This window comes from Lytechinus variegatus, chromosome 7 (assembly GCF_018143015.1).
Source record: "Lytechinus variegatus isolate NC3 chromosome 7, Lvar_3.0, whole genome shotgun sequence".
Lineage (NCBI taxonomy): Eukaryota > Metazoa > Echinodermata > Echinoidea > Temnopleuroida > Toxopneustidae > Lytechinus > Lytechinus variegatus.
In genome coordinates, this window is record NC_054746.1 from 41,042,091 (window position 1) to 41,068,941 (window position 26,851).

The 26,851-nt window shown below is 35.3% G+C and overlaps 2 protein-coding genes across 2 annotated transcripts; one reads left to right on the forward strand and one right to left on the reverse strand.

The window, feature by feature from the left end:
- The first annotated feature begins 4,943 nt into the window (after positions 1-4,943).
- LOC121419312 lies at positions 4,944-12,568 on the forward strand. The gene is made up of 9 exons (XM_041613717.1): positions 4,944-5,358; positions 6,133-6,250; positions 7,249-7,349; positions 8,609-8,710; positions 9,102-9,141; positions 9,731-9,825; positions 10,362-10,552; positions 11,003-11,180; positions 11,468-12,568. Exons 1-9 carry the CDS (start codon positions 5,245-5,247, stop codon positions 11,633-11,635), a joined length of 1,107 nt encoding a protein of 368 aa, XP_041469651.1. The 5' UTR covers positions 4,944-5,244; the 3' UTR covers positions 11,636-12,568.
- Positions 12,569-14,796: 2,228 nt separating this feature from the next.
- Positions 14,797-25,927, reverse strand: LOC121419313 (lactoylglutathione lyase-like). Its single transcript, XM_041613719.1, has 6 exons — positions 24,352-25,927; positions 21,507-21,589; positions 20,887-21,027; positions 17,606-17,676; positions 16,952-17,041; positions 14,797-15,555 (listed from the first exon to the last, which is right to left on the reverse strand). The coding sequence occupies exons 1-6, from the start codon at positions 24,424-24,426 to the stop codon at positions 15,437-15,439; spliced, it is 579 nt and encodes a 192-aa protein (XP_041469653.1). The 5' UTR covers positions 24,427-25,927; the 3' UTR covers positions 14,797-15,436.
- Between the last annotated feature and the right edge of the window lie 924 nt (positions 25,928-26,851).

A 26,851-nucleotide genomic window follows, 5' to 3' on the forward strand; every position in this document is an offset into this window, starting at 1 on the left:
AACATTTACCAAACTGTTTAATTCCAGCAGATTAATGGGTAAGGAGAATGTTTACATAATTGGTTTTTATTGTTTTAAAAAAAGATGTATAGACTGAACATATTACAGTTAACATGTTCCAACCTGTTTTTATTTTGTAACTCCAATGACCTAGATACATGAATGTTGAATATTTTACCAAAATACAACGAATTTCGCCTCATGTTGTTTAGAATTTCCATGCCATGATTACTAGATCAATTGATAACTTCTTAATAAGATTTGATTCTTTCCGTTTGATTGTGTAATGATCGATAATGATGCTACATGGGGACAAACTTCTTTGCATGTAAATGCATGAAGATTTATTTTGTCATGGCTGGGATTTGAACCAACGACCCTCTGTTTCAAAGTCATAAGACTAATTCACTGCATGGGCTACCACGCTCCACATAAATATACAACTGTTTGACGTTAATAGAAAAGTGTTTGTAAACATACACTGAAGATATTTTATACGTTTTCATGTAAGCAATATGGAATCTGTTCGACTCCGATTTCATTCCTACGCAGTTTTTTTCCTGACAAAATAAAAATAAACCAATCTTCACAGCAAATGCATTTTTACCAATGGAGATATTAGGGGATAACAACACGACCCCCCCCCCTTCCTTGATGTCAGTGGCGTTTCTGGCCGAATGAAACACACATCGGTGTTAACCTGCTGAGAAATACTTTTACACGTTACACGAATGTGTTACGAAATAGTGCTTCTCTATCGATCTGGGGCATGTTTGATAAAACATTTTTATCATAGAAATCATCATTCAAAATTTTAAACCTCAGATTACTACGAGTCTGCTATTACAAATCTAGTAAATAATAACAGGAGTATGCAGAGTGGAGAATGTTATGCTAACATGGAACGAGAAATTACCATAGACCAAAATCGAAGAAAATTGCGTAGGAAAAAAATCACATTGTAGAGAAGAATTCTTGTTTCGCAATTTTCACTTCCAAAATTATGTTACCACCGAGTCTGAACTAGCAGGTTAATTGTATAAATACATGTTGGTGAATAAAAAGTCATTGCCTCGTATTAACCAATGTACTTTGTACGCTATCAGGAAGTTTTTGTGATATTGTTATAGACGCATGAAGAAAAAAATCCAATGTGAATATCATTGAAAAGTATAAATGACTTGCAAATAAGACATAACTTGTATGAAATGTATAAATTGTAAATTTGAAAAACAAAAGTTGTATATAGTTTTATAATGCATGGAATATGCTTAATATATATGGTGTATACCATTTCACTTTGCAGTATTTTTGTTTAGTCTGTCTGTCGCTTCAGTTTACAATCCGAATTTCTTCTCTAACCGTTATATATTCGAATAAAATATATGTATCATTATCATTTATAAATAAAACAGAGTGCAGAAAAAAGACGATTAAGACTACCATTATTATAACAGAAATGTGTTATGCATATTTGGATCCTTCATGATAATAATAAATATTCACATAGTTTGTGGCAGTATTCGTCTACTTCTGTCAAAATAAATCGTTCAATTGCGTCATATATAAACGTGTTCATTTTCATATTTCATGTTTTAGTTCAGTATTAATTTCAAGTGTATAGTATTGACTTGGCTCAACATGGTCAAGATATGTATCTCAACAATTCAAGGCCATGATGTTGCTATGATAAACAATTTTGATCGGCTGTTGAATAATGTATCATTGTCGAAACATAAATACTGATGGAAATATTTCCAAAATATAAGGAGTAACATGCAGGTTGGCCACAGACACACATTAATGACATGAATATGTTGTAAAGTACACTTATGATCATGCACGGAGCTTTTGTACTAATTGCTTTTCTTCTCATAATCAACTTAAATATTATTTTCATGGAATTGATCAATATTGTTTGCCATGGATTCCATGCAAATTGTTGTTTAGATACTCAATTTGTGGTTTTATGTATCAGTATACCAATAATTTACACATAAGATATTTTCAGTTGCGTTAACATGGTTGATGCGACTCAATGTTACTATACAGTGCGTCCCACAAAAAAAGGATACTCGTTTCCAGAGTTAGATTTCACAATAATTGAATATGTTTTTATTATAAATGTGATACTCATCGCAAGAGTGGAATCTCATCTCTAATTTGAAACCAAAAATTTGGCAAATCATTCACGCATGGCAGATTAGAACAATAAAACGATTTGCGCAGAGAATCACGTGTGAATCCGAATCATTTCTCATTTCAGGGATCAGTGAGAGAATCCAGACAAAGAATATAAAATAAATGCTAATGAGCCAGCCAGTTCGTAATATCACGAACCAATCACGTCCAAATTTTCTGCGTAACTTGATTTTGACCAAAAAAAAATACAAACTCGTCTTGCTCGTTAATGTGAAAGTGTTCGTATCATATCATGTATTAAATTAAAGAGGAATAATTGAATTATATGATCATGTAAACGAAATATCATAATTAATTTGCCTTTAAATAAGTGTTTGGTACCGCACAATCGTAAAATAGCCTTAAAAATGGACATGCACTCTTTGGAGTATCGTCTGAATTAATACAATGCTATAGGAGTTCGCAAGTTTGCTTCCCTTCCATTTACGGCTGGTACTAAGCCTGAATTGTTTAACTTGACAGTCAATCACGGCTCGTCACTAAACGTTGATTTGCATTAATTTGAAAAAAAAAAACATCGGAATCTCAGTTTCCTTTTTTCCTGGGACGCAATGTATTATTCCTTGTCAAAACCACGTTTCTTTCGTTCTACCATTATGTCACCTTTTCATATTTCATTTATCTGCTTTTACCATGTTTACCATTTATTTTGTATTTATTGATATCGAATGCTTTATTTCTATTAGCATGTCGGTGAAGTTTCAAATAAATTTATTGTTATGCCATGTCATGAATTTCGATCTCTTATCTCATTTTCGGATGTGTCGCCCTCATTATTAGTCAAGAAGTTTATCAAGCAAAACTGGTGCTGCTGTAATGTTATATGATTCTATATCTTTTTAGAATTTAAGTTTGACCTTCCAAACAGGAGCAAAGATGTACCAAGTCAACTCAAGTATAGGCCTATTACATTATCCAATACATACATGTACATACGCAAGTAGAATATGGGGGACGGGGGGCTTGAACGATTTGTTTATTTATTTTATTTCATGGGGGGGTGGGGTGGAACGGGCCAGCGTATGGTAGGTTATGTGTATGTGGGTGAGAGGGGTGTGTGTGCTGGGTGTGCGATGTGTCAAATGATTCAGAGTAGATTAATAGTAACTGACTATTTTTTATTATGTGTTTTGATAGTATTCAATCTCGTACAATATACAAAAAACAGCTGTAGGCCCTATTTGATTACTAGTATATTATTGACTCATAACAACAACTAGCTTTCGAGACATCGAGGCTTCTCTTGTTCAAGCCTACTGTTTTCACTCTCTTATGTATACATTAGTCAATTAGCAAGTGAAATAAGTCAAATCAATACACTTATAACATGCATTACCCACATCCTTCCGTTTCCCTCGCCAGTACTCCTTATATAGGCCTACCCATTTGTTCATTCTTTATTATAGCTTTGGGGGATTCTTCAACAATGGAAATGTGTTAACGCTGCAGATTGTGATGGGAGTATAGTAAAACATGTTTAACACACTTTATTCTGGAAAAACAAGGTGAACTCAGCAGAATGAATCAATATGCAAGCTGAAACAAGCCTTTTGGTGTATAGAGTGGGCGGATCGAAGAAGATTTCATGCAATGTTCCGAAACTGTTCCTGCTGATTCTGCAAATATTCAAACATTTTACCCCGAACAATTTTATGCTTTAAAACGTGTGTTCCCCTCCCTATAAACAAATCTTAATGTAAGGTAAATTTGTTCACTACCCTCATCCAAAATTGCAGCGTGTACCAGATTGCAAGATGTGAAGAATGGTCAAGTATAAAATGGCAGAGATCTGGGGTGTAGGAAAAGGAATGGGTAGGAGGGGTGGTTGAACCGTTACATAAAGTTTTATAATAAGGCTGTATATATGGACAGGGCCGTAAAAAAACAAATGATTTTCCTCTGTTACTTGTTGGGTTGATTATAAAAGCTGGTCTATCGAATATTACGATTGACATAATAGCCGAAGAATTGTCATTGCAGTCATTGCATTGCAGTCACATGACTAGACATTACGTGCAGAATAAACCGTACCATACCAATAAAGCTATAGGTCTCTTCAAGGAAAAGCTCCTTGGTCTCTTACAGTGTTGTTACTATTTAACACCCGGGGGCCACTTCCATTCACGAGTGGATACCATGCGCGACCAAGGGGTCTCGAAAAGCACCCTAAACACGTAATATCCATATTCTGAAAATGAACCCCTTAACAAGTATTGGCGTGTGAAACCCTACCCTTAACAAGTATTGGAAACAAAACGATACTCTTGGCAAATATTCCCTGAAATGAACCCCTAAACAAGTACAGGAATGTTTTATTGTTACGGTTCCTTCGGTCGTCGGCTTTACCTTATTTGGTTTAGTACGACCCCACTTCTACACCTCGCGCAAATCGGACTCTAAACACGAAGTGTTGGGGCAAAAATGATCCTTTATAAAACATTTAAATTTTGTTTTATCATCCCCGCAAATTAGACCCTAAACACGTAATATTCCTAGCGAAATAGATACCCTTTTTTCATTATTTTTGTGTTTTTGACACCCTTATCACGTTACTTACGTAACGTGCCCTATCGTGAAAAAGACATCCTTTTTACGTGTTTTTTTGGTCGCGCATGGTATCCACTCGTCAATGTAAGTGGCCCCTCCGGGATTTAACAACAATCTATCAAGCCAGGGATGTAATTCCAAAGTTCGTTATTATCTACGTTTACCATAATAGCCTAGAAGATTTGGGTCATATGACTAGACCGACCGAGTGCAGAATAAACCGTACTATACTAATAAAGCAATAGGACTATAGGCCTTCTATATACATGTGTTATTGTTTATGAACAACAACAGTCAATCAGCCCTGGGATGCAATTCCAAAGTTCATAAGTTTGTGATAATACGCAATGTAATTTTCTACACAATCATGTGAATGGATCGTTATGGATCGTAAATGCATATACTCTTAATTCATTCCTCACTCTATATCATCTGCCTCCGAGTGACGTCCGGATTAATCATCTCTTTCTTACATCTTTGTAGACGTAGTCAAGAATGGCTCCTATCCAGGATGTAAACCCTGATGTTTACATGAAGATCCCTCCCCAGAAAGAAGAGAAGAAGCCTGGTCAACTGAATCATGCACAGATTCATCAGTATTTTGAAGAGGTTTGTAGTTCATCAATCTTAAGCATGAAAAACCTTACCATAATATAGGCATACATTTTCCATCACTTGTAAGCTTATAAGACATGGTACTAAGTGAATAGCATTGCTGAACTATTTTGAGTTGATGCGCAATCGTTGATGTTCTCGTAGACGGGATCGTGGATGTTGCAACTTCTTGATGAATCATGTTCTTTTCACTCTATAGGTTATGATCACGATGGTGCTTAAAATGCAACTATATCAGTGGTGTGTTTTATCAGTTGGTTCAGTGACTTTCGAGGCTGGAGGTCCGAATGTCAGCTTCTCGATGGCATCCTTTGGCAAGATTTAATCTACATAGTCTCAACCAAGGTGCCAATTATGTATATTTTAAAATGTACCAACAAAAAAACTCTACATGAGCGACCAACACTGCAACTGGTAAAAATACTCACCAAAGAGTGGGTAGTGTATACGCCTCCATGGCCTATATTGTGTGCCCTAAGTCTGATTCAATTAAATTAAATGACAAATTGTCTGTTAACCGCATTGATGAATCAGTATTATCACATTATAAAGAATACAAATGTTGAAATTGATAGGCCAATAGACGCTAAGGCATGTTAGGTGTAGATCCAATGGTATTTTCTAGTAATGTTCATAATATTCCATGATAAAAGTAAATTTTATCTTTTGAATGATTTCAATGGCATGGTCTCCAACTTTCGTCATTTATGTTATAATTCATTTTCAATAAAGATCAGTTATATTCATCAGTTTTTATCTTTCCCTCAGGGTTATGTTATAGTACCAGATTTCTTCAAACCGGAAGAACTTGAGCCAGTTCGTGAAGGGGTGAAATCCGAAGTAGATAGGATTATAAACCAGCTGTATGATGCGGGCAAAATCAAAGGTAGCAAGTGAAAATACATAAAAAATGACGCTATTGTTATTACTATTGTTGTCGTTGCTGAAAAAAAATTTTGTTACAAGAGAAACATGCTCTACACACATGTACGATAAAAGATGAGGAAAGTGTGGATACATCGTCATCAGCTTAGCAATTACATATTCATGTTGGCGTCCATTCACTTCTTTTCATAAATTATTAATGAAATTTATAATTAAGTAACTATCTTTTTATCCGATTGTGAAGAAAATTTCCAGCCTATTGCCAGTTGATTTTTACTTCATTTATTTAGCTATTATTGTCAGAATTTATGTCACCAATTTATTTGTTTAGAGTCATTTCTGACTGGCTGTATTCAACACTCATCGGATACAGTCAATAGACTTCGTTCTTAAGAAGCTCCAATCATATAACGCATATTAAACAGGGTCAGTTGTGGAGGTGGATAAGCAAAATAATGAAAGCCGTTCGTTGTATTACAACGTTGTTGTATTCAGATTATATATTCATTATAATGTCAAGCATAACAGTTTACTTCGAAGTCAGAGATCAGTTGCCAAAAACCATCACCACTGACTAAAGTCGAATAATATTATGTTTACCTTGCTATTAAGTAGTGGGTGTATCATTGACGCTAATGATAAGGAAATTAAACAAATAAAATTTGTTTATCTTCGCACATGATCATTTTTAATTTGACTTATTTTACCTCTTCAAGTTTTACAGAAGTTATTAGAAAAATACAACAAGACAGATATAGTGACCCTTCCAAAAGAACTATAGTCCTCCATGTTTTCTAGTCCCCCGCCACCCCCCCCCCCTCCTGGATCCGTCAAAGGATTAAGGCTTCATAATATCAATGAATTTATATGTGAAAATAACGATAAAAAACAGGAAAATTATAAAGACTATCTATACTGATCTCCTCCTTTTCCAATTCTTTTTTAAATAACATAATTCTTCTTTACTTCCAATTCCGCTTCGTAAAAAAATCATATCAGACAAATACGAAAATGACGACTTGTTTCAAAGGATGACATGTGTGGAGAAAGAGTTTCCTGGTGCCGCCGTGCTACTTCACAAAGCTGGTAGGCTTCCACAGGTTAGTCACCGAGTCAATGATTATTAGACCTGCTTTTAGCAAACACTCGTATAGAAGGGTCACTTGACAACACCATAAGTCCGGTTTCCCTATAATAGTGTACCCAACTGAAACAAGAAGACAATAAATACCATCTGCTCGTTTATAAGTCAAATTTTCCTGTCTCCCGTGGATTGGATTTATAGCAAAAAGAAAACAAAACAAAATCACTGTATCAAAATTTCAAAGTAATTTCTAAGTTATAATCAACTATTACTCAACTAGGGACATCAACTGCACAATATCGTTGCGTCAACGTCAATATTGGAGAAACTCTTTGTTTTGATTGAATGAGAAGCTCAGTTCTACATGTAGTAACTCGCATTCTGTCAGTGAGTGACAATATTATAAGGGTATGATAATAATAGTGTTTAAAAATTAAGGTAGTGGGTCAGATGCATAGAAAGTAGCAATTGCTTAATTCAAGCACAAGCAAATGCTAGCCAAGCAAAACATCATGCCTCAGCAATTACTTTATTTCATATGCAGAACCATTTGCTTGTGCTTTAACCCTTTCCCTGCATGCCTTCAGAAAGCAACTGCAAGCGGTTTGAACAACAGCGACGTCACGCTGTGCTGGACAACGTGCTGGTGCGAACATCACTCACAGAATACAAGACTAGAAAGCAAAGGTGTGGCAGTGCATATTACATCTTTTCCCTAGACAAGTAGACATGCTAGTTGTGGTGTCAAACTAACTTGTTTCATTTCAATAAGTTTATATATTTGGCACTTGTCCCGGGCACTTGTGCACTTACTAGGAAGAAAACATGTAAATATAGTACACCTTGGGGTTCTGTCTCAGGTTCATATACATGATTAAAAACCGTGAAAGTCCTGATCAAGCAAACGCTCAAGCTGCTCTGACGGAGCTTTTAAAAAAAAAACAAGCAAGCTAGTGCTCAAACGCACAAGCAAAATGTTCGTTTTATGCATACTCTTTTTAGCAATAGCTTAATCGTCAGCGATTGCTTGTACTTACCAGCAAAATCATTTGCTCGCTCATTGTTATGCATTCGAGCAAAAGCCTAGCAATTGCTACTTTTGATGAATCTGACCCACTACAGTATGCAGCAAAAAGTTCAAATTAGCACCTTTAGTATATGTCACTGGAAGAATTTACTCCATAATTTCTTAATTATCTAATTTGGGCTGAGGATAAAATCAACAATAAGTTTTTTCCGAATGGGTTTGCTATATATGCTTTACTATCTTGACAGAGTTTTAAAGATCTTTGGTCAGATGATAGGTTACTAAATGTTATGGAACAACTGATTGGACCAAATATTGCGGGACACCCGGTCTGGAATCTTCGCGTCAAGGTAATGGCCAAATATAATATTACAGAATTGATTATTATAAGGAATAATGCTTGAGGTGAAATGAAAGTATTAAAGAGTGGACAACTGGACATAAAATGCTCAACCTTTTTCAATCTACCTGCGTAAGCTGAAAAGTGCCACAACATCTTTGACAGACCACTGAGCCTGGTATTCTTTGAAAAAAAAAGAACAACGCAGAAGGCAATAAGGAATACTGTCGATCTCGTCCTCATCTATCTTTCACAAGATTTGATATCTCTATCAATGTCTCATACAGCATTATCAGAAACTCTTTTTGTTTTATATAACTTGAATTATCGCCACTATAAGTTATGGTATTTTCCTTATTCCGGTTACAAAGGCTAATTCGCTATTTTGTATTCATCAACAGACACCACAAAATGAAGAAGCAGTAGTCCCATGGCATCAAGGTAATATCAATTTAATTCTACTTTTCAGAAGAGATAAAACCCCGATAGATTGAATTACATATCTATTATTCTAAATAGAACGGACAATAATCGTCTGAAAATAGAATTATTGCACTGTAAAAACTGTGGTGTTAAAACTGACACCAGTTGGTGTTAATAGAGGACCACACCCTGAGGTGTGAAAATTACACCCTAGAGATTGAACATAACACAAGAGTGTAAATGTAACAACCAAAGGTGTTGTAATAACACCTATGGGTGTAAAACTAACACCACCAATTTAACACCGGTGTAAAACAACTGGTGTGGTCCTCTATGTACACCGGTTAACACCACAATTTTTGCTGTGTGGCTGAAATGTCAATAGGTCTACATCTCCACGTTATTTATGTCATTGTTGACTCTTCTCATTTCGGTTCCTTAAGTATTTCTCTCTTGTATTCTGTCGATCGGTTTATGATTCGAAGTAAATACGCATAGCTTCTTCACTTTGAAATAGGTATATTAATATGGATTTCGTTACAATACACAGTGTCATCACACTGCCGTTTAGCATAATGACGATTATAATTTATTTATTTTTACTCAGATAATGCCTACCTTGATCCCAATGCTTTGAACGTTCTCCAAGTCACTGCGTGGATTCCTTTACTAGATGTTAATGCGAAGAATGGATGCATGCAGGTATAATAATAAGAATCACTTTTATATCATTGCCTGTGAATGCTCAAAGCTTCACAGTGTTTATGCACGTCCCTCTATATACACTTCCAAGTGAGGTGCTGGTGATGATCTACAAGGCGCGAACATCAGGTCTGTCTGTCGATCTGATAATTTCAATGGTTCTTGAATATCAAATAGATTGTTAATTGAGATGGAGGCCTATTTGGCATTCTCGACTTGTCAGAATTTTTAACATAATTATCAGAAAAGCAATGTTAGGCTGGAAAAACTTTCACTAAAATTCAGTTATATTAAAGCCTGAAGTGCATTTTTTAGAGGGAGTTTAAAAGGTTATTTTGAAGAAAAAATTCATGGAGGTATATATAAATTTTCTCTGTGTTTAATTTCTTTTTAATCTTATTTTTATTTTGGTTTTATGTGATATTATTTCATTTCATTTTATTAAATAATTCGATGTGTATTTCGAAGTATGCCAAAAAAAAAACATACCAGCGAAAGAAATAATAGTACATTGTATCGTTTTGAAATAATTTCAGGTTGCTCGCAAAGGTCATCGGAAAGGGGTAACAGCCAAACACAGATGCTGTGTGGGAGGGACGTGGTACGTTGAGGTACTTGAAGAAGATATGATAGAGACACTGGGTGTAGATATGGACAAAGATTTGGTGACCTGTGATATGTCGTATGGGGGCGTCCTATTCATGAACAACTGCGTTCCACATCGCAGGTATGTAAGAAGTTGATCTTGCATGTATTACTTGTTTAGTTTCTCCTATTATAATTTTGATATTCTTTTAAGATATTCGGTTGTTTAGTTACCTAAAGTTTTTCCTACTTATATTTTTGTAAGCCATTTTTTACAATGATTATGTAACCTAGCTTAAATCATTCTGTTTACAAACATATTCATTTATGTAATCAATATATGAAATTAGAAAGAGAGCTTAATCTTGAAAATACTATTTCACATTCATAAAGAAATCTTCTGCATTAATCAATTTACCTAGATACCAGGGTGCCCGTTAATGATACAAATCAATGAGGGTTTTATAAATCAAATTTTGATTTGGCATATTTTACAGTATTTGACTTTTGATTTATACTGAACAAGGGAGGAATTCTAATCCTACCAAACTGACATCATTGACCGATTCTTTAAAATACTTTGAATATCCAGTCTCACAAACCTATCAAACAATATCCGATGGAGCCTGGATCTCCGCTGGCAACGACCGGATAAACCGAACGGTTTCTATGGGATCAAGGATTGTGTCTTGATGAGAAAAGAAGACGATCCGAACTACAAACCGAATTGGGCCGAGTATGAATCTTCAGATCGTCATAATCTTGCTAAGGTTGGTTTTAAAACGAAGATCTTCAAGAAATATATATATATATATAGAAGAAAATTAGATTGTACATTATAGTGAAAATGAATTTGGCTGAATTCTGTTCGTGACAGGGGCCGCGGAACGATTTTGAAAGTGTGGTGGGAGGGGTGGCCAACATGCATCAAATCACACTTTTTACGATTTTGTGCAGTGCGGGTCCAAGGCTCCTGCTTGAGGCGTATAGGTCTACCGATTGAGCCATGAATCACAGCGAATCAATCATAATTCCTGCTAATTGTTTTCTTTCATAGGAGGTATTCAGTCGAAACAAGAATCCTGATTTGGAGATTGAGAGTGACGACATCGACTTCGATACGACGATTACGGGACCATGGATGCAGAGATGGGATCTAGTCTTTCATAACAGACACACTCAAAACTTTAAGCCAGATGATAAATTCAACTGGGTGAAGGCTTAGTTAATCCCTCCTTCCTCGACCAGCAATAATCTACCCCCTTTTCCACTTTTACGTTCATTTTTGTTATTTTTGTATTCTTATTGTAAAGATTCAAAGTTAGGGTCCCTTAAAAAAGAAAAGTATAGGTCAATAAAAGTATGAAATTGATTAAAGTCTCTTTACAACAATAGTAACAAGGGATCCATTGTATCGCTAACTAATAATACATTTTCCTTATTCTTGCGTTTAAGTTTTCGATATCATTACCTCTTGTACTATTATGCACGTCATACATGATACTACTCGCCAACTCAATCTACATTTTCACAGCAAACTGAGTTGAGATTCGGAGGAAAGATGGATTTTTAACAAACCATGTTCCATAAAATATGAAATATACTGACTTGATTTCCTATATATAAGAACAGAAATTAATCGATAAGATCCTTGTATAGCAAAAGTTTATATATATATATATATATATATATATATATATATATATATTTCATCTTACCATCTATTTTGGTTATCAGTGGTCAAAGTTACCAGAGATGAACACCACGTGAGGTTACAAAGAGGTTACCTTTCGATTAAACTCACGATATTCGTGGGGTCTGACAATTTTACAATTTAAGAACTGATGATGATGTATATTATGATCACATATATTTACTTGTCATATTTATGGGATATTCAATTATGTCTTTTTGCTGAATGAGAAACTTTGCATTTGCCTGTCAGGAAATTTTCATTTTAAAATGTTACAAATATGTCATAACTTTCTGTGCCCCTCTTCTATTCGTGATACACTAGTTTAGCCCCTTCACGCAAAAAAATGATAAACATTGATTAACTATTACCATATTGGATGTTATCGACCCGTCTCCATCATTCTAAAATAATATTTTGATATATAACTGCGTTTCAAAATGTGAAGATTATAAACAATAATTTGTACTAGATACAAAGAGTCTATGACTTTGATTTTAAACATTCAATCCTTTAACATAATAACAGTAGGCATTCGAAACGTAGATTTTCAAGTTCAATTCAATTTATTTCAATCATAAAATCATAATATATATATATACAAAGTAACATGAAACAATCGAGATTTAATCTAATGAATGAAATTGGATACTGATATGAAAGTTAAAAAAAAACTTGTAAGGCGTAGTCTCCCAAAATAGGGAAAAGAAACACATGGTGAAACATGTTTTTTTTTTTTTTAAATCCATAATTTATTGTTCGAAATAGACATGAAATGAAATACTCCGAAATTTTGCTTTGCCCAATTGATCGTGGGCCCGGCAGCCACTGTGCAGCGCCAAATCGACGAGGCTCTATCCCTTTAATCGTTGAACATCAAACAGGGTAGCAGCAACTAACATCTTTTAACGTCTTTTGGTCTGACGCAGCAGGGGTTGAACCCCTGACCTCCCGGTTGTGAGACGGACGCTCTACCAACTGAGCCAACACACCGGTTTACAATATAATATAAACATGCACACACACACACACACACACCCACAAACACCATGACACGCATGATATGAAGAAGCTGGAAGCTCCTTGATGATAGGAACTTAAGAGCAGAATTGGAAGAGACGAGCTGTCTCTTCAATAAGACCTTAAAAGATGACAAAGTAGTGCATGACATTGAATTATTAGGTAAATTGTTCCAAATACGGGGACCGTTGTGTCTAAAAAGAATTGAGTAAGGACTGAGATGAGACCGTTGGGTAATGGTATTTATGCATTTATTATGGGAATGGATTGACAAATTATTTTAGGTGCAATACTCTTATTAACATTAAAACATTAAACATCATTATGGTGATTGGAATGTATATATATATATATATATATATATATATATATATATATATATATATATATATATCGTAAGTGTTCGATACAAAAAAAAGGACGAGAGTGAGCTTGAAAAAGATAATTTTTACATATTCTTAGAGCTTTCTTTTGCAGTTTAAATAAAGATTCTAATTTAGTTATCCCCACTGCTGCCCAGATCACCGTCATATTTTAATTTACGATATTACTTTACCAGAGTAAAATTGATTACAAAGATGTAAAACGTTAGTACATTAAGAGCATTTCTTTTGAAACTTAAAGACACACTTTTATCCAAAAGAATTTTGTTACACAGAGGTAGTATTTTGTCCATGTCTAAGGTGTCTTACCGGGGAATCCAATTTGATCGCGATGTACATGTAGCATAAAATTAATTTGTAAATGCTATTCAAACTTATAGAATCGTATTAAGAGTCAATCGTAAGATCTTGAAAAAAAATCTATCTTGTCATTGGAATACAACTAACCTAGGAAGAAATAGTGATAACAAAAATTGCTAAATTCAACAAGTGGAACGCCTCTGACAGTCTTGCATGCATTTTCAATTCGATATACCAGCAGTGCTGCCTTCGAAAACAGCTAATGAATAATCATTCACAGAAAAAACACTAATATGATAATGAAATATTAGGTCCAATGACCAAGAAAAGACCTTCGACCATGATCATGTGACCTAAGACATGTGCAAAACAATCATTCATATCTGATTGCACTTATATCGATGTTTCATGAGCTAGATCAAGTTTCATGAACTAGATCCATAAAATTTTAAAGTTATGATGACATTTTCTCAAATACCCCCAACATGGCCAAAGTTCATTGACCCTAATTGACCTTTGTCATGTAACCTGAAAATCGCACATAATATTTTGACATACATGTTTGCTTTTATGTCCAAGTTTTATGAACTAGATCCATAAATTTTTAAGGTTATGATGAAAATTTCTCAAATAAACCCAACATGGCCAAAGTTTGTTGACCATAACTGACCTTTGACCTTAATCATGTGACCTAAAACCCTGGCAGAGTCTTAAGTGATACACTATTACCCTCATGTCTGAGTGTTAAGAACTAGGTCCATATACTTTTTAAGTTATGATGACATAAAAAAAAATCGATATCGAGTCCTCCAACGTGGTCTCAGTTCAATGACCCTAAATGGCCTTTGACCTTGATCATGTGACCTGAAACATGGCAGGATGCTTAGAGTTTCATGAATTAGGTCTATATACTTTCTAAATTATTATGACATTTCTAAAACTTAACCTTGCTTAAGATTTCGATGTTGACGACGCCGCCGTCGCCGTCAGAAAAACGGCGCCTATAGTCTCGCTCTGCTATGCAGGCAAGACAAAAATGATTACGAGACTTAAAATAATTAAGATACAACTCTAGATGCAAATGGAGAGTAAACTAAAGAAACTATATAAACTTACTTAAGATACATGGCAAACCATATTTCAGTGGAAAGATCACGCAGTAAATCCTATAACCATAATGATAAATGCTGCGTTAATGGTTTGGATTACATCACGTGACATGCTTCGTTCATTTTGAACCATTCAGCACCTATATGATATTTATGAATATCCTATATTTTCACTTATAGAAAAGCGAAATGAACATCGGCTGCAATTCTTCAAATTTGATTTATCAGAATGTTTTTGCATGAATTCTTCGACTGAAATATATCATAATTTATTCCAAGATTGAATTCAGCTTAATATGTTGAGAATATTATTTTTGTTATAACAGTGCAATTCTTAAGATATATTGCCTAATGTGTATAAAAAGGGAATTTTTAGTTTAAATGATTGTCTTTCCCTCCCTTTCTCACCCCCACACTTTCCTAGCTCCATGATCTCTCTATAACAATTAATATTATACGAAGTTATTTGGGGAAAGTTTTATGGGCCTTGTTTTATCGCCATGGCGGCAAATTTAGTGTTGTCAATAGTAGACATGAGTTGATACCGGTTTACCACAGGATTTAGCCATACTATCCGCGGATAGTAACTCTATCCAATACCCGTCTGGATCCTGGATAAAAGCCAGGCCTTTCATTGGACCTGACATGAAACAATACAGGGGTAAAGAATAAAATAATAAATAAGTATAAGAATATATAAAGATAAGATGGTGAGAATATAAGATGCTCATAATTGCAACCGACCACACTATAATAATCCGGTTTCCAGAATGACACGGATTGACCCAGAATGACTCGTGGACCGGGCAATGTCGGTGTCACATTCAGTTCCGGGTAAAAGTCGGAACGGAACCATATTTGATGTTTATAGAACGAAAGAAAATATGGCGTGAGTCAGTGGCGTAACTACGGGGGGGGGGGGCATGGGGGGCACGTGCCCCCCCAATCGGCTGACCCCCCCAAAAAAAAAAAAAACGGGGAAAAGGAAAAAAAGAGGGAGAAAGGAAGAGGAACGTAGTGGGAGAGAAGAAATTATTATTCATTATAATGGTATATTACATTATAATCATGTTATGTTATATTACATAGGAAACATTTTTTATCATAACTTTATGAAACATAATTTGCTCAGGGCCTATGTTTTCATTGTTCCTGGTGCTCGCATTGTCTGTTTAGAGAGATGTATAAACCTGTTGTACGAAAAACTCCCGTTTCAAGTCAATATACACCAAATATATTATTGTTTTATGTAGTGGCATATGCTTCTTTTTTAATGACTACTTAAAAATTTTATGATTGCCCCATGTTAAGGTCTTAATATAAAACATTTCCTGTCCGTGATTACGTTCATATCAGTGGATTGGTGAGATAAGTGAATTCCTAAAATCAGTCCATAAAAAGTCCCTTTTTCTGATCTGAATATCAAAAATTTTCAGCTCGCGCTTCGCGCTCGCACCATTTGGTTAGTGAAATACGTATGGTCTTAGTAAATTCCTACAAGCAAGCCTTAGAATGCCCCGCTTCAGGTCTGAATTATCTAAATTTTCAGCTCGCGCTTCGCGCTCGCAATATTTGATAAGTGAGATGCGTATGGTAATCATGATTACAATGACTACACAACGTGCTTCATGTGTTCAGATGTAATTCTAACAAAATCAGCCAGCGCTTGGCACTGGTGAGATATGTATACTAGTAAGTAATTCCTAAAATATAGTCGTCAAGATCTCCCTGTTTGGGGTCAATATATACAAAAATTTCGGCTCGCGCTTCGCGCTCGCATTGTTTAGCCAGACAGGTACGTATCATGATTACAAAATCGATTATAATGTCCTCTATTAGGTCAGTATTCCTGACAATTGAGCGCGCTCACTAAGTGACTCAAAATTTTTGCTGGTGCCCCCCCCCCAATGCCGTGACCCACGGTACGCCACTGGCGTGAGTAAAAAAAACAAGTACAAACATGAATCCACTCTCTAGTTTGAAAAAAAAAGCAAAATTATGAAAGAAATAAAGGTGAAAGTGAATACAAGAATTACCTTCATCTGGCTTCATGACAAACTTTACTCCTAATTTTTGGAAACGTTCACAAGCAATATAAACATCTGGTACAGACAATCCTATGTGACCTATGCAAAGACAACAAAACAATTGATGTCAATCAATTTGTAAATAACCAATCAAGTCGTCCAAATTCAATGTCACTTTTTGAAGAAAAAGACGTCATTATAAACAATCAGTATCATCTGCAGAAAGGGGGAGGCACTTTTCATGATGTTAAAAGTTTAAAATTGAATTCAAAATTTCTAAATTGTTTATGATTTCTTCCTCCCCCTCCTCCTCCCTCTCTTCCTTCCTTCCTTCCTTCCGTCCTTCCATCCTTTCTTCTTCCTCCTTCCTCCCTCCTCCTCCTCCTTCTTCTTCTTCTTCTTCTCACCATCATTATTATTTATATTGTTGATAATGTTAGTAGTTGCAGTAGTAGTAGTAATAGTAGTAGTTGTAGTTGTAGTGATAGTATAGAATCTATACTCTCTCTACTACTACTACTACTACTACTACTAACATCATCAATAATAATTCTGATGGTGATGATTATAATGATAATAATAATGATGATGGTATAAATTCTAATAATAATGATATTAATAGAATAATAATATCAACAACAATGATATGATAACAATATTTACCAAATCCAAGAGGCGTCGTATTTCCATGATGGTAACCGGTAAACTTTTCGTCTGTATCAGTGCCATAGATGCTACAAAATATGATATAAATAAATAAATACATACATAAATATACATATATATATATATATGAAGAAGACGTGTGTTTAACGTCGAAAATTTGTACTTCAAAATAAACTCTGTTATAGAACTAAGTACAATGCATTACCACTTTGCTCTTTTATCTCATCCATGGCCACGTGCGGAATGTAATATCGCTATATATATATGTATATCATGTGTGCGTGAACACACGTGGTTGTATTCTTAATAGTTCTCCCTTTCCCAATCGACTTCATCTAACATGCACAAACAAATGGACGTATGTGGTTAGTGGTATCATAATCATAATCATCTTTTTTGTCATTAGCCTACGCAGGGTGACCAGACGTCCCGTATTTCCCGGGATTGTCCCGTATTTTGCTCCTGTGTCCCGGCGTCCCGACAAACCCTTCCCGGGACGCCTATTTGTCCCGTATTTCAGAATATTGAACAAAATGGAGTTAATACATTTAAAAGTGACGAACTTTCATTAAATAACCAACAGCTGACGAAGCAGGGACAACAATTAAATCGATATTTACTGTAAACTTTTGCAAGTTCTGCGGTGATTTCTTGCTAACCCAATACATTGCAAACGAACTGGCATCCTGCCTGTGTGTGGCAGGCTACTAGCAAGACATGTAGGATCGAAGCAAATTCTCAATGGTGAAAAGTGAATCTCACATGATAAACAGTTTTTCCACCAAAATAATCACAAAATCGGCGGGAAATTCTTATAATTATTATGCAATGGATTCTAAGATTGATGATTTGGAGATGTAATCGGAGGAACAAGTTATTGAGTTTTTATAGATCTAGTTGTTACAGCTTTCGTTTTGAGTCTCGGTGTGCACGCGATGCCGCGATGTAGTTTTAAGTTTAACAATAATGTTTCACTTTGAAATTTTATTCATTTCTAAAACATTTATTTTTTAAATTTTAAAAATACATTTAAAAAACACCAAATGAAATTATGATTTTTATTAGATGATTTGATTTTTTTGTTTACTTGAAGTTTGAACTTTTCCCTTTTTCTTTCTTTTATATCTATGATTGCTTTTTGTTCGCAATCAATATGTTATGCCTTTGTAATAGACCATTTCGTAGTTACTTCATGGACAATTTTGGTCAAATGACCTTTCATTTCTTTCATTATGATAGGCAGATTTCAAAGCAAGATATTACGTAAGCTTGCCCTACATAGCAGGATGAAGAAATTGAATAGACCAGGTGACTAGAATAGCACACCAATGAACACTTTATGAAGGTATTTGTTGCATTCCTACTTTGAATGCATATCATAGCAAGTTGCACAATGTACTTGGCAAACTGTGAAATACCAGTCGTTCGTGGACGCATTGTTGTTTTTTGTGGATGTGAATGAAAACCACGTTTCAAAAGAATATATGAATAATCAAGTCATCAAAGTTGGTGCTTATCTCATTAGATTTTAAACCACCATGTCACTTTAGTACAAATGACCTTCCTCTGATCATGCGTAGAAACTTTTGATCATGCGCAGAAAGGAACTACGAACTGGCTTATTTACTTTTTTGTTAACCTGCCTTGAACCAGTATAGGTTCATGGACCTGGTTTCGATTGTTACTCTTCCTTGTTTCAATTTGTTTATTTGTATTCTGCTTTTCTTTGAAATAAAGTAATGATTACAATCAAACCCCATCCTTTCTGCTTGCCCTTTTTTGTTTCATCTATCTTTATTTCCAATACCATACTTTATCCGTATTATTTATTTTGTAATTATCTGTGTTATTGTTTGAATATTTTTTGTGTCTTTATTAATTATGAATACATCGCACTTCGGCCTTAGCCGCGATGATGTCTTGATTCTTATTAATAAACCATTTATCTATATATTAGTTTCCTATCTTTCTTTCCTAGACATTTTCTTTTCTCTCTCTGTTCATTTATATTTCTTTCCTTCTTTCTCTTACTTTCCTTCTTTATCAAATATCCTTTTTTATTTCCTTCATTTTTCTTTCCATATAATTACCTTGGTTTCCTTCTCTCTTCGTCTTCTGTTTCTTTTCGTTCTTTCTCTCCTTTCATTATTTTTTCTTTTTTTCGTTCTCTCCTCGCTTCATTCTTTCCTTCCACTCTTTCTTCCTTTCTTTATTTTTTCCCTTCTTATTCTTTTCCCTTATTCTTTCTTTCTTTCTTTCTTTCTTTTGTTTCTATCTTTCCCTTCCTTCCTTCCAGTTTTCTTTTTTCTTTCTTTCAAAGAAAGAAGGAAACGTGTTTATTTCCTTCATTATTTCTTTCCTCCTTCTTTTGCTTATCCTTTTCCCCATTTAATTCTCTCCTTTATTTTGTCTTTCAGACATTTACTCATCTCCCCTTCCTTTCTTTTCTATCTTTCTTTCTTTCTTTCTATATTCATTTCAAAGAATGACGGAAACCTTATTTTTATCTCTTTTATTTCTTTCATCCTTCACCCCTTCCTTTTTTTCTTTCTTTCTTTCTTTCTTTCTTTCTTTCTATATTCATTTCAAAGAATGACGGAAACCTTTTTTTTATCTCTTTTATTTCTTTCATCCTTCTTTTATTCTAACTTTCTGTTATTTTTTCTGTTTTCCTTTATTTTCTTTCCTTCTCGATCATCTCTTCTTTCTCTCCTTCATTCTTTCGTTCACCTTCTCCCTTCCAATTCTTTATATTTTTTTTCACAAGTCTAACACTTTGTGTGGGCTTCTTTGTTGATCTTCGTTTGTCAATTGTCCCGTATTTCATTTTGTGAAATCTGGTCACCCTGAGCCTACCACCACCACCATCGCAAGGGTGTATACTTGGGGTGCACGTGCATCCTCCCGCTGAGGCAGAGGAGTTCCGACACTGGCAATCAAAACTGAATTTGTACCCCTTCCTCTGTTCTTGACGGCTGATTTTCCAAACTGTAGTTCCACCGCCCCAAAATGTGCACCCCCATACCACTTTAGTTCCAGCTCCCCAAGATATGCACCTCCCCATGCTCAAACCAGCCTATAAACGCTAATACCACCACCACCACCATCACCATCATCATCACCACAACTATCATCACCATCATCTCAGTCATCATTATCACCATCAGTCATCTTCGTCATCACAATTATAGTCATTATCATAATCATTTTCATCATCATATAATCAACACCACCGCCACCACCACTGAGGAAATACAAAAATCTCTGGAATCTCTTACTATCTGAGTTCTATGGTGGCTGGTTGCATAAAGGTCCATCTAATTCTTTTTGTCTCGTCTTGTGGGATAGCAGACTCGTCGGCGTAACCAAGGAAGAATAAAGAAAACTTCCTATCAGGGAAATCTAATCTAGTGAATAATCTGAAGAAACAAAGATACATACATGTACATGAAAGACGCTGCGTCACAGGGGATGGGGGCAGGGGTCAATGCCCCCAATGATCATTCAAGTAGCGAAAAAGAGGGGGAGGGGAAAGAGGAAGAAAGGAAAGAGAGAAGACAGAAGAGAAAAAAAGAGAGGTATGGGTCGTGTATAGCTCAATTACCCTCCTAATTAAATTTAGAAAAAAATATACACTCTTGCCCCCCCCCCATTTAAATACCTTGGCGCTGCCCATACATTCACGTACCACAATATAGAAAAAAAACAAAGGAAAGTAGAAATGATATGGGAGGGTGGGGGTTAAAAACACATTTATCAGAGAGGAATTTGATTTAAAATGATGCACAATTTTCATGCAAATGTGAGCTTTGAGCTATATATATTATAGCTCCGTGTTTGTACTACTGTAGCATACGGTTCTTTTATATTTTCCCTATTTACCATTAAGCCTACATACCTCATACCCAGCACTCGAGTGTAGAAATCCAAGGATTTACGAGGATCTTTGATGCGAAACATAGTCTGCTGCATGATAAAACCCTACACGTATAATAATATATATTGTATATATTAGAATTTATAAACTAAAGATCAAATCAAACCACAATAACAACATTAAAACAATATGAAATAACAAAGATAATTAATTGGTAACGATGGTGGTAATTATTTATTTATTGGTAAATATGCACATAAAAATTGACCAGCAGCACAAGCTGAAAGGATCAATTTACAAAAATTCATGAAGTACAATATACAGATATAACAAAGCAAATGCATAAAACATAATTACAGTATTCTGCGTCAAAACTTATCTCCAACTAAAAGATGTATCTCATAAATAGAAGTTTGAGAAAGAGAGAAATAAGCAAAGGGGAAGAGGGAAAGAGAGAAGACGAAGAGGAGAGAGAGAAATGAGAGTGATGGGAAGAAGGAGAGGGAAAGAGGGGGTATGTCAAGTATGTCAATGTCAAGAAGAGGAGGGTGACATGGAGAACATAGAAGCCAAAACACTGTCCATAACATGACAAATGTTATGAAATAACATTCGTCAATATCATTTAAAAAATGGATATGATTTCATTACAGGTGGCTCAGTCATAAAATATCATTAAAGAAATAAACTTAAAAATTGAAGAAATATATACATATATATATTTATATCACTTTTTAAATGATAATCATGTTTATGAAAATGACGAGCCTTACAACATAAACATATTCATTGCTAGCAAAATACATGATTGGAAAAACCAAGGCAATTGCTTGCAATTTCGGTTTGAGTGGTTAGATTTTCCCTGTCGCGCGCATTGACATCGCGGTCAGTGAAAACGTCGTAACGCTCTGATACAGTACACGTTTCCAATGAGATTTTCGAATTTCATTAAAAATTTGTATGGCATCGCCATACAAATCCCCTCATATCTCAGAAACTAAAATAAATTGCTGCCTAGAAGTTTAGTTTTAAGTAGAATAGGTCTGGTGTTTTCATATTCTGTAAAAAAAAAAAAAAACACTCAAAATCGATTTTTTTTTTTTTGGTGTTGACCAGAATTTACTGATACGACGGTTCGCGCGTTTCCGTTTTACACCCTGGCGAAGGCATTTTCCGGAAAAGTAGCCCAAAAGCGACTAGTGAAGAGTCTACACACGTCGCTGGTTGCATGCAGCGTGCGACACAGGCGAGTCCACCACCGCATGCAATTTGCACAGTTACTGATCAGAGCACAGATTTCCTCGGCATCCACTTCATGTACAGAGAGAGCGGCAGTCAGGAGTGAAATCCGAACATGCTTTTGCAGTCGCGTTGTTTATGATAGTTTTTTTTTCTAAAAATGAATTATTAACTAAATGAATAGAATGACAGACAAAATCAAAATAAACAGATACTTATAATGGAAAGACAAATTTAAGTTTGATGGATTGATACACTATAGCAGCTGCCGAAAGATAGATATAGAAGACTGAAATAGATAGAGACAAGATAGACAGATAGATAGATAGAAATAGAGAAAGAGAGAGAGAGAGATGGATGGATAGAGGGAGAGAGGGGGAGAGACAGAGAGGTCGATATATAGAGGGGGAGAGAGAGAATGAGAGAGAGAAGGATAGATAGATAGAGAGAAGGAGAGATGTTGTTAGATAGAAATATGGACGGACAAAGAGAAAGAGAGAAAAAAGACAGACAGATGCTAGAGAAGGAGAGAGATAGAGAATTTGAGAGACAGATAGATAGATGTTAGATAGATAGAAAGATAAAGAATGAGAGAGACAGAGAATATAGACAAATTAACAGATAGATAGATACATAGATAGATATATAGATAGAGAGAAATAGAGAAAGACAGACAGATGGATAGATAGAGATAGATAGATGAGAGATAGATAGATGTTAGATAGATAAAGAGGGAGAGAGACAAAGAATATTAACAGATAGATAAGTTAAAAAATAGATAAATAAATAGATAGAGAGAATAAGAGAAAGACAGACAGATGGATAGATAGAGATATTAAATAGATAATTAAAGAATGAGAGACAGAGAAGATTATTAACAAATTAACAGATAGATAGATACTCTAGTTAAAAAATAGATAAATAGAGAGAAATAGAGAAAGACAGACAGATGGATAGATAGATGGATAGAGAGATAGAGAATTTGAGAGATACTATATGTCAGATAGATCAAGAATGAGAGAGTAGAGCGACAAATTAACAGATAGATACTGTAGTTACATAGGTAGGTAGAGAGAGAGAAATACAGAAAGACAGACAGATGGATGGATAGATAGAGATAGAGAATTTGAGATAGATAGATGTTAGATAAAGAATGAGAGAGACTATTTATAGATAGATACTGCAGTATTGAACCTGGAAAGTATAAGCTCAGCTGCGGATAACTTCGGTGCGGACTTTGGATCGCGCGCCCAGCTGATAATGTAAACAAACGTAGACGTAGACTCTTCACTAGTCGCTTTTTGGCTACTTTTCCGGAAAATGCCTTCGCCAGGGTGTAAAACGGAATTTACTGATACGACGGTTCGGGTGAACGCCGACGACGGTTTGTACACAAAATACTTATATCAGAAAACCTTGGGTGTAAGCCTATATATGGCATATCTACAAGTTAGGACATGATAACAAAACACTGGCGTTGGATCCGCTATTTTCATAAAATAATGCAGCATGCGAATTACCCTGAGGAAGAATTTCATTTCCGTTAATGAAATTATATACATGAACAGCAATTAGTGTCATAAAGCTGTTGCGTTCCACGAAATTTGTATATGTAATATACATGTACCTTTGTAGCTGGATCAGGCGTAGCACAATACCGACCGACCTGGTCTTCTGGCAAGGTATTCACTCGTTCTGTCATGTCTCCAATATATATTTAGATGATATTTATATTCCTTGGATAGTTCATACAGTGGTTGTCAGGTTTATGTATCGACTATCGAGCCACTTTTAAAGGCTCAATTCTTCTATTGCACGAGGTTGAATTTCATGGATCAATGCATAGACACTGTTGTTGACTCAGACCTCCAATGTCATTTCAAGCTCTATCCATTGTGCCTTTTTGTTCATAAAATAATGTGAAACTCAAAATAAATTCAACCGTGCATGATGTCACTGCGTCATAAAAGGGGTAGGCATATGAGTAAAAAAAAAATATGCCCAATATAAAGACAGAAAGCAGGGGCAGATCCAGCATTCGCCAACAATGGGGGAGGGGCGAAAAAAAAATCACCCACATTTTCCCTGATTGGCAATTCAAAGATGATTTTGTGTTTGTTTCTTCGTGACAGTCACTTCTTTGCTTTATTCTTGTAAAACATAGTAATCTCATAAGCCATATTTAAATATTGCGAGCGCGACGCGCGACTTATTTTTTGTGTGGAAATTTCATGTATCTTGTCCTGAAAATCGAACACTCTGGTCAATGTTTGTGATCCTGAATAAAATCCGGATATAACTGATAGGAAAGTGACCTTATGAGGACTGTTTGTAGTTAGCCATGAAACAATACATCTTCAATGATAATCAAATAATGTTAGTGCGAAGCGCAAGCTGAAAACTTTTGACATGCCAACCTAAAAAATGAAAATTCTAAGCAAATTTTGTAATCATGGGCAGGATACAGGGATATATCTGAATAATGCGAGCGCGAAGCGTGAGTGGGGGAAAATTTTAGACATAAAAACGGGTCACTCTATTCATGTTTTGTAAATCATGAAAAGAATGGGTAATTGGGTATCCTAAATTAATAATGCGAGTGCGAAACGCGAGCTAAAAAATTTAGTCTGAAATTTGATAATTTAAGCATGTTTTAAATAAAGAACAAGCTATGTATGTCAATAAACATACGTGCGTGTGTTTAAGATTTATACCTAGTATCTGGGCATTTTTTAAATATCTTTTATCATGAATATCAATAATGTGACCGCGAAGCGCGAGCTGAAAAGTATTTGATATTTCTATCTGAAAAAGGGTTAATTTAAGCAGTAATTCAAGCACTGAAGTGGATATTATTGATCGCTCTTAATAAACGATGTGAGCGCAAAGCACAAGCTGATATTTTTATCATTTCTTTTTATTTTGACCTAGGACCTGGACATTCTAAGGACATTTTTTTATCATGTAAAAAGACGACTTTCTACCATTCCTCTTCCTATAAGCGCGAGATATTCCATTCCGATAAAAAGGACAATTTAATTATTAAGAAATCATGAAAATGTTATTTTTGTATTTATCAATCTAATAAGCCTAATGACACTTCGAAATTTATTGATAGTAATTCCTGAAAACTGGATATTTTATGCACTTTTGTAATTATGAATAGGATGCATGGGTTAATATATTTTTAACAAATTAATGAATGCGCAAATCGCGATTTAATGAAAAGAGGATTTAAAGTAGTTTGTTTTAAAACTGCTTTTTATTATTAAGGAAACTATTGAGGTTTACATTAGTGCACCACTCAAAGTGCGAGCGCGCAGCGTTGGCTGATAGGTTTTGACAATCAAACCTGACAATTAAGGGATATTTTGAGAATTTTATGGAATACACGAAGAGAATAGGTACCTGACAAATCAATAACGCAAGCGCGCAGCGCGAGATGAAAATGTTGATACTGAGACAATAAAACGGACATTTTACACAGCACTTTTTGAAAATCAATCTATAAACCACACAAATCAATTAAAGCTCGATGTCGGAGTTGAAATGTGTTTTGTATAATGACTTCAAAACTTGATTTTTTAAGCTCCATATGAGCCCATTGAGGAAGAATCTCATGTTGGCCTATCTCATCAATGCAATGCAAACGCGAAGCGCGAGCGAAAACTTATTATAGTGACATGAAAGTTTTTTATTTCATTTTCCAAGTCTTCCCTTCACCTCATTTTATTCACTCTTCTTCATCTTATTTTCTCCTCTCCTTTTCTCTGATATGTCTTTTTTTTTAAATGCCCCCTTTTTTGCTTCGGCAATAGGGAGTCCCGGCCCCCTTGGGCCCCCTGGATCCGCCTATGTAAATTCAACAAGCAAAACAAGGTTCCACTACTAAACGAAGGTCGTTTTGGTGCCAAAAATTTGATAAGCCAAAAAAGGGTTCTCAACAAAAGATGTTGGTCATTTTTCATTACCAACCAGAATTCCAGGAGGTGCTGCCTATGGAAAATAATACACGCAGCACCCCTAGGCCCTGGGAAAATCTTGGGGTGCTTCAGTACCCCCTGGGAAAATCCCCTGAACCCCCGCTTCTCAGGTCCGTTTCAGACTGCCTCGAAGTTCGCCAGTTC